An 8,901-nucleotide genomic window follows, 5' to 3' on the forward strand; every position below is an offset into this window, starting at 1 on the left:
CTGAATAAATTGGAAATTCAATGGAACCTACAAAGAGCGTTCATGGAAGATCTGTAGTTGGTAGTCGAAGGACCATACAAAAAATACTACACTTTTTTTATTCAGTTCAGTGGTTCTTCCTGAGTACCCTTTATTTGTTTTCTAGTTTTTAACATTTAGATTATGATTGTGTATTTTATGAAATATTTTGATCCGCTTTCTAAGTTTGTATTTTAAATTTTAGTGTATTTCTCCTTGCCATCAAAAAGTGTTTCTTATTCTTTTACATTTTTAAAGATTTTTTCTAGAAAAAACTCAGGTTTTTTCTTATGAATAGGTTTAGATATTGGAAAGCATTACCACATCATCTGAAACCATCTTCAATGATTTGAGGGACTAAATGTTGAACAAAATTCACGATAGAGACATAGAGTCGTTGATGTAATTAATGAAATGCCACAACCTTAGAGTAGAGGCCTATATATGATGGTTGATCATTTTTGCACCCTTCTAGCCAATCCACTAGTGATTGGATGCATGAACCACTTGATCGCTATTACAAGTGTACCCAAACATCACCGCATGATACGACATCCCATTGACTCAGTTAGTTTGGCTTATATTATTGCAGGCGCCTACAGAAAGGAAAACTGGATAAAGGAAAATTGTAGGGGTAAGTGCTCCATATGCTACTTTCCACCTATGACAGAAACTAATTATGATCGATAAGGAAATGATTTGCAAAATTAATCATAAAACTTAAGTTTTGCTAGAGTTCTGCTGCAAATCAGCTAGAGCTTAAGTATTTCAGATGCGCCCTCCATTGATGTACTACATATAAACTATAGCTTATAAAAAAAATAAAAGCGTAATTATCTTATTTGAGATGCAATCTCACAGGCACATGCATGGACATATGAAGAAAGATACATGGGGCTTCACTACTGATTGCCTACTTATTTTGGTCACGTTGGGGAGACCTTGCCATCAGCCTTATTGTGGATATCTCCCCAGCCACTTTATGCCAAGACGCTAGTGACCGTTGGTTACAGAGACAAATTCTGAAGCTACCTCAGCCGGCCAGAAACACATACACATACACACCCACACCATATACACCTGCCGGATACGCCGTAACGGCAAGTTTCTAGCAGAGAAAACATGTATATTATTTCACCTAGCTATATATACAATCTCTATTAGCAAGCATTTTCTGCTAGTTTTGGTTGCCCCATTTATGCCTGCACCTATTTGAGGCTACATGCATTGCTGGCCGACAGTTGCATGTTGCCAAATATACATCACCGGCCACACTAGCATCACATGCGTTTTGGCCACAATTAGCTAGGGCTAGCAACAGATGCTATTTATATGCATGTAATTATGTATAAACGGCCAACTTGGTGAGCCACTTGAGTTTCCTTTGCTCATGCGTTTCAATATGGGCTCTCAACGTTTGCAGGAAATTCTAGGGCAGGCAGGCACTATCCTTCTCCATAGGCCACCTTTCGATGGGAGCTAGCTAGCAAGGCTATGCATCAAATGCATCGACTCCATTGATAGTTGGCCGGCAGCTCCACTCTGCTGTGGAAATGGAAGTAAGTGATGGGGCTTTTAAATACCTTGCCATCGAAATATGTAGATTGCTAGCTGTTGTTATCATCATCATGGCTCTTGGTGCTCCTGTCACAATTCATGGCTCAGAATCTAGTAGCTTGTAACATGGGTCAAGAATGTGATTATGTCAGTATGCATTTCCTTCTTGTAGAGGAGTAGTGTTTACATATAGACTGAATATGCATTTTTCCTATAGATTAGTGTATACGTGTAGAGAATAGATATGTTCTGTTCTGTTGCTTTCACGTAAGACAAATTGAGTTAGGAGTTAGGTGTGCGCCTAATTAACGACGTGCTTACACCGTGGTTTGCCTTTTGCCAGATGCCAGACATGTGGGCCCAGTCATGCACACGTGGAGCAGACATGTCACCTCAGGATCATTCCCTCCTGATTATATTACTCAAAATTAGCCACATAGTCATAGTAATAGTCATAAAATGGTCACCGGATATACACAACCGTTAAAATTGGGTAACCCACTGAGTGCAAAAGGGAACCGAAGAACTTATGTCCACCAATTAACTTGCAACCATTCCAGAATCCATCATCCATCATCCAAGGAGAAAAGATATTCACCTTCCACCAAGCCTTCTTTTACATGAATCTACCCTTACCATTACTTACTTGTGTTGGAAGTTCAGGGATCGGTGGCAGTCGATTCGACTTAGCTGGATTCGAAACATGAGATATTTCTATTTTACACCGTAGATTCGAACTATAAAAGGTGATCAACTAACAAGTGAAAATTCTTCCAATGTGGGATAAAGGAGAATGGTTTATCACCTTTACTGGTTCTTTCTGAGTCGTAAGATGTACAAATCTCCCCGCAAAAAAAAAGGATGCACGATTCTGATCGAAAAGACAATTTATTTAATTTTCATTTTTAACTAGGAGCATGGCCAATAGTTCCCAGCTAGCTAGGTTATTTGTGATAATTGAATTGTTTCATGTAAAACTAATACTTTGTAGAGGGCTCAAATCAAGTTAGGTTGATTTTGATACCCACTATTTCCTTGTTTGTAAGTTTGATCCATAGCACCTCATAAGTAGTCCTTTTGCCGAGAGATGTTTTTTTTTACTTTTTATGTTGCAAGGAATGTTTCGAAGGACAATACAAGGTATTTTAGTCATACTACCTTACAAATCCATGTCCAATACTTAGGAGGTTAACTTCATATCTTTCTCAGGTACAATTTTTTTGTAGCGTATGTGGGTTGTGTACCGTTTCGCCCTATTATAGTGGTTTCAAAGCGCGCACTTGCTTAATTTTTGGCCTAATTTGCAGAAAGAAGTATCATGCTCAATCCTTCATCGGTATGCCAAATAGTTCCGACTGGTGGTAAATAACCCATGTCTTCAACACTGCACAAGGACGGTGTTCGGTCATTCGTCGCACTAATGACAACATAAAGATGATGGATGCAAGCTTCTCTTCTCTGGAAAACACGCGGAAGATGGCGGATGCAAGTTTAAAAGAATGAACAAGGATGGTCCTGTCACACTTCTCTCTATTTCGCCTCATGCACCTTGCTCTCAAGGCTCCTAAGCTTTTTGGACATTGATGGTATTTTGTCCTTTTTATGTATGCTTTGGTATTCTAGTTTGCTTTGGTAGTTGAAAGGCACTGAAGCTTGTTGTCCTATCTCGAACACAATCTCTCTCTCTCCCCGTGTGTGTGTTACGGTGCGTCTAGGCGGGGCATCTTGGTTCTCTTTACACCCCTAGTTCCTTTTTTTGCGAGAAAATTTCCGATCCCCTAGTTCGCTAAAGTCAATTATCTGGCGATTCTCTTGATGATGAAGCTTATCTGTCATCGTATCACCGGCCGACCTTGAACCCTGTCATTTAAGGCCGTTTACTATATGCAAACAAAAAAAACATAAATGTATGGGGCTAGAATACGTTTTTGGTTGAGGTATAATTCGGTTTTGATACCAGCACCTCCGTACCGAGTAATCCGATCTTAATTATTACCCCCAATCTGGACGGCTGGTGATTTTCCAGTGTGTTTCCTGCGGGTAAAAAGCTCGGGCGTCGGTGGCTAATTACAGCACCCAGTAAATAGTGACCGGAGAGGGCCCCACCCAAATTAACCCAACCCTGCCCTACCACCCCGCACCACGCCGGAGGCGGACGCAGAGGCAGAGGCAGAGGCAGAGCCAGAGTCGCCTTCCTAATCCGCGTCGAGGTGGGAGGGAGGAAATCCTCGGCTTCTCCCGCGCTTTCGCCCCCCGCCCCGTCCCGTGCCTATAAAACCCGGCCATCCTCCGACGACGAATCCATCGAGCACCAGCAACAACAATCCTCTGCTTAGCCATCGGCCTCATCCTCCTCCCCTGCGCCGGCGGTTGCAGGGAGAGGGCATACAGCGTAGCCTAGCGCCGTAGCCATGGTGGTGAACAACAAGGTGGAGACCCTGGCGTTCGACCTGGAGGCGGGGCACGGGCCCGGGGCGAAGGCGCCGCCGCCGGCGGACTCGGGCGCGCGTCAGCAGCAGCAGCGGCAGGCGCCGGCGGGGATGGTGCAGGTGGAGCTGCACAAGGTGTCGGCGCCGGAGCGCCGGACGACGGCGCGGGCGCTGGGGCAGCGGCTGGCGGAGATCTTCTTCCCCGACGACCCCCTGCACCAGTTCAAGAACCAGTCGCTCGCCCGGAAGCTGGTGCTCGCGCTGCAGTACTTCTTCCCCATCTTCCACTGGGGCTCCAACTACAGCCTCCGCCTCCTCCGCTCCGACGCCGTCGCCGGCCTCACCATTGCCAGCCTCGCCATCCCACAGGTAATTATTCCATCCATTGATTTCTCTGCCTGTCGCCAGGCCGGGGCCAGCGCGCCTTCAATTCGCCGCCCCATTTTTAGGACCTTCCTTTTCTGGTCCATGGCGAGGCATACATGGCCGCCAGCTGCAAGTTTCGTCGGTCGACATTAATTTCTTTCCTTCTCCTCCATGGCGCGACGTGCAGGGCATCAGCTACGCCAAGCTCGCCAACCTGCCGCCCATCATCGGCCTATGTGAGTCTCCCACGCCTCTGCTCCATAACTCTGTCATTCATGGCGAGAAATTAATGGGCGATTGACGAGATTGTTGGCACATGCAGATTCGAGCTTCGTGCCGCCGTTGATCTACGCGCTGCTGGGGAGCTCGCGGGACCTGGCGGTGGGCCCGGTGTCGATCGCGTCGCTGGTGATGGGGTCCATGCTCCGGGAGGCGGTGGCGCCGGAGCAGCAGCCCATCCTGTACCTCCAGCTGGCCTTCACCGCCACCTTCTTCGCCGGCGTCTTCCAGGCCTCCCTGGGCTTCCTCCGCCTGGGCTTCATCGTCGACTTCCTCTCCAAGGCCACGCTCACCGGGTTCATGGGCGGCGCCGCCGTCATCGTGTCCCTGCAGCAGCTCAAGGGCCTCCTCGGCATCGTCCACTTCACCACCCACATGGGCTTCGTCGACGTCATGGCCTCCGTCGTCCGCCGCCACAGCGAGTGGCAGTGGCAGACCATCGTCATGGGCGTCGCCTTCCTCGCCATCCTCCTCGGCACACGCCAGATCGTAAGTTACCCACCACCTATGCTCTGCCTCCGTCTAGCTAATAGCACAGTGTTTAGTTCCAATTTAACTTATCCATGTTTAGTTTCAATTTCACTAATACAACTACTAATTGATTCCATATTATTACATTAACCATATCTAGTTTCAGTTTTACTAACCATGGAAATGATTAGGATTAGGATGCATATATGCATCCCTTTTCTTTTGGTTCTTGAAATCAGAAAAGAAAAAGAAAAGGAATGTTTAGTCATCATTTGTCAATTAGTCGGCTAATGTTTTCTAGAATTATTTGACCATGGGCATGGACAGGTAGCAACTAGGAAAGGTAGAATTTGCAAAAAGGGGAGGTGGTGATTAAACCCATAAAAGTGGGGCAGTACAATGGAGGGACCCAAAGGGTGCTTCCCACTAACAAGGAATTTCACTCCACTCAAACATAGCTAATGGCTAATAATTAGTGGCAGGGTGATCTTAAGCACCTAGCTCCTGTTTGTTGGGACCTGACAATGCTCGGATATTTTTTTTTCTGAAAGAAAAAACATTCTTATTTCAACTTGACTTCACACAAAAAACGAATCCCTTACTTTTCTTTAATTTGTTTCCTCGGAACAACATTCGACGGTATCTGAAGTACACCCAAAATGAGTATATCATCATAAGAAAGAAATGTCCTGTAATTGATTAGAGAACATGGCTAATAGCTTGGTCCAATCAGTTAGAACTTTTTAAACTCTTTTAGTTTGTCTATATATATGCTAATAGTAATTTAGACTATCCTAACAAGAGCTTTTAGACTTGCTTTGTTTAGCTGAACAATGGTATGATCAGAAAAGTCTAGTTCCTCCCTATGGGAGGCCTAATCTTCCAAGATATCTGAATGACAATAGACTGAAACATGGTGCCAAAAAGTGCCTCTTGGCACTTGAGCACATGCACTTTCAAGATTGCATAATTGCCATAGGCAGTTTAAAATTAGCACTGTTTTTTCCATGCAAACAAATCAGCAATACCTATATCCCTTTCTCCTTCACAAAAGCGTCACTGTTTCCTCAGCAAAAAAAAGGCATATTAAAGATTCAGTCATACCAAACATATATGTTTTGAAGCCAAACGTAACCTGTCTTAGCAGTTTCAGTTTGGCCATGCACATACAGCTGCCATGTTCATAGCTTGCCTTAGTTTTCATAAACTCTGCTAGGCCAAACGCATCAATCAGTTTGGAGTAAGACGTGTGTCATTGTGTGTGGGCTTAGTTAGAATCTATTCTGTAATGGCCGGTGACCCATTGCAGCCTGCCCCTTTTTCCCTTTTTGGGGAGAATGTATCGAATTTGGTCTCTGATGTGTCACCTGTTAGGCTAGTTGGTCACAATCTTTCCTCATTTCCATGATATTTTTCTCTGTCAAATCTGGAGATGATGATTGACAAACACCCCACACGAAGCCGTGAGAACGCGTCGCGCGATCCTCCTTGACAAGCGGGCCATCGCCAGTTCGCTCGCGTGATGGTTTTCCGTTTGCAGCAGAGTTGGTTAAGACTGGTGATGGTTCAGCACTTGACATAATTGCACATGTTGATCTTGAGAAGATGGGTTACTTGACAACTTAATTTCCACCTCAAAATTGCCAATGTGTGATAAAAAAAACTAGTGAATTTATTTATGAGGCAAACACCTACCACACATTTTTTTCAGTTAGCCTGACAGGCAATTTGTTTTCTCTTGCTCTGTTTTTTTGGTGAAAACTATTCAGCAATAGCAAGCAGATGTACTGAACAATCACACATTTTTCCTCCTTGTACTTCTGCAGAGCGCTCGGAATCCGAGGCTTTTCTGGGTGTCGGCGGCGGCTCCCCTGACGTCGGTGATCGCCTCCACCATCATCTCCTACTTGTGCAGAGGCCACGGCATCAGCATCGTAAGCACAACATTTTTCTTCTTCAGTAGCATCTCTGAACATGCTTCGAGCATGAAAAAAAATCAAAGAAACATTCATAACCTGTCTCTGATCAATCTCCAAAAATGCCGTCTTTGTCGCGCAGATCGGCGACCTCCCGAGGGGAGTGAACCCTCCATCCATGAACATGCTCGTCTTCAGCGGCTCCTACGTCGCCCTGGCCGTCAAGACCGGGATCATGACCGGCATCCTGTCCCTCACCGTAAGATCAATCAATCAATCTCTGGTTTTTTACTAATCTGAACAAGTTTTGTTGCGGCATTTTGATCTGATGGTGGATGATTTTGTCCTTGAATGTTGCAGGAGGGGATCGCGGTGGGCCGGACGTTCGCGTCGATCAACAACTACAACGTGGACGGGAACAAGGAGATGATGGCGATCGGGGTGATGAACATGGCGGGGTCCTGCGCCTCCTGCTACGTCACCACGGGCTCCTTCTCCCGCTCCGCCGTCAACTACAGCGCCGGCTGCCGGACGGCGGTGTCGAACATCGTCATGGCCTCCGCCGTCCTGGTCACGCTGCTCTTCCTGATGCCGCTGTTCCACTACACGCCCAACGTGATCCTGTCGGCCATCATCATCACCGCCGTGGCCGGGCTGATCGACGTCCGCGGCGCCGCCAAGCTGTGGAAGGTGGACAAGCTGGACTTCTGCGCGTGCGTGGCCGCCTTCCTCGGCGTGCTCCTCGTGTCCGTCCAGGTCGGGCTGTCCATCGCCGTGGGCATCTCGCTGTTCAAGATCCTGCTGCAGGTGACCCGGCCCAACACCGTCGTCATGGGGCTGGTCCCCGGCACGCAGAGCTACCGCAGCATGGCGCAGTACCGCGAGGCCGTGCGCGTGCCGCCGTTCCTCGTCGTCGGCGTCGAGTCGGCCATCTACTTCGCCAACTCCACCTACCTGGTGGAGCGGATCATGCGGTACCTCCGCGAGGAGGAGGAGCGCGCCGCCAAGGCCAACCTCTGCGGCGTCCGCTGCATCGTCCTCGACATGAGCGGTGAGTCCGACCGTCACTGCAAACTAAATTAAAAGATCGCCATTGTTCTTGGCATCCAAGTTCCAAGATCGATTCACTGACGAACGAACTTGGTTGATTGCAGCGGTGACGGCGATCGACACGAGCGGGCTGGACGCGCTGGCGGAGATGAAGCGGGTGCTGGACAAGCGGGGCATCGACCTGGTGCTGGCGAACCCGGTGGGGTCGGTGACGGAGAGGATGTACAACTCGGTGGTGGGGGAGACGTTCGGGTCGGACCGCATCTTCTTCAGCGTCGCCGAGGCCGTCGCGGCGGCGCCGTACAAGGCGCAGCCCTGACGCCATAGACCAGCAAGCAGTAGGGTGCATAGATGAAGAAGAAGAAGAAGATTTTAAGAAGATGAAGAAGAATTAATCAGGATGCAGAGTGTTGGTCAGATGGAGTGATTAGTGTAAGGCCGGAATAACGGCGGTGCTGATCTCTCTTCTCTTCTCGTCTGTGGAGAAGAGGTTTATGTTTTTCTGATGAAGAAGAAAAATGTACCCCTAATCAGCATGCGCGCGGTTGTTGTAGAAGAAGAAGGTGTAAGGTGATGCAGATGTAATCAATGGAAGTTGGTTAATTTCGTAGTCCATCATGTCCAACTCATTCTTGCCGCTTGTTCGGTTGGAAGGGAACGGTAAATCCCCTACGAGTCAAAATCCCCCTCAATCCACTGCAATCCTCTTCAAGAGAGGTTTAATCAAACAAGGCCTGAATGAATCCCACGATGCATGAGCTCATAAAAGTCAAGGGTAACCTTGTCAATCGCCGAATATCAACTTGTAGGGGCAG

General features: G+C 47.5%; 1 protein-coding gene across 1 annotated transcript; it reads left to right on the forward strand.

Moving 5' to 3' along the window:
- Positions 1–3,777: 3,777 nt before the first annotated feature.
- LOC109761210 (probable sulfate transporter 3.4) lies at positions 3,778–8,699 on the forward strand. The gene is made up of 7 exons (XM_020320019.4): positions 3,778–4,373; positions 4,558–4,606; positions 4,693–5,138; positions 6,947–7,054; positions 7,179–7,295; positions 7,397–8,087; positions 8,191–8,699. Exons 1-7 carry the CDS (start codon positions 3,987–3,989, stop codon positions 8,403–8,405), a joined length of 2,013 nt encoding a protein of 670 aa, XP_020175608.1. The 5' UTR covers positions 3,778–3,986; the 3' UTR covers positions 8,406–8,699.
- Positions 8,700–8,901: the final 202 nt, after the last annotated feature.

Source organism: Aegilops tauschii, chromosome 7 (genome assembly GCF_002575655.3).
Source record: "Aegilops tauschii subsp. strangulata cultivar AL8/78 chromosome 7, Aet v6.0, whole genome shotgun sequence".
Lineage (NCBI taxonomy): Eukaryota > Viridiplantae > Streptophyta > Magnoliopsida > Poales > Poaceae > Aegilops > Aegilops tauschii.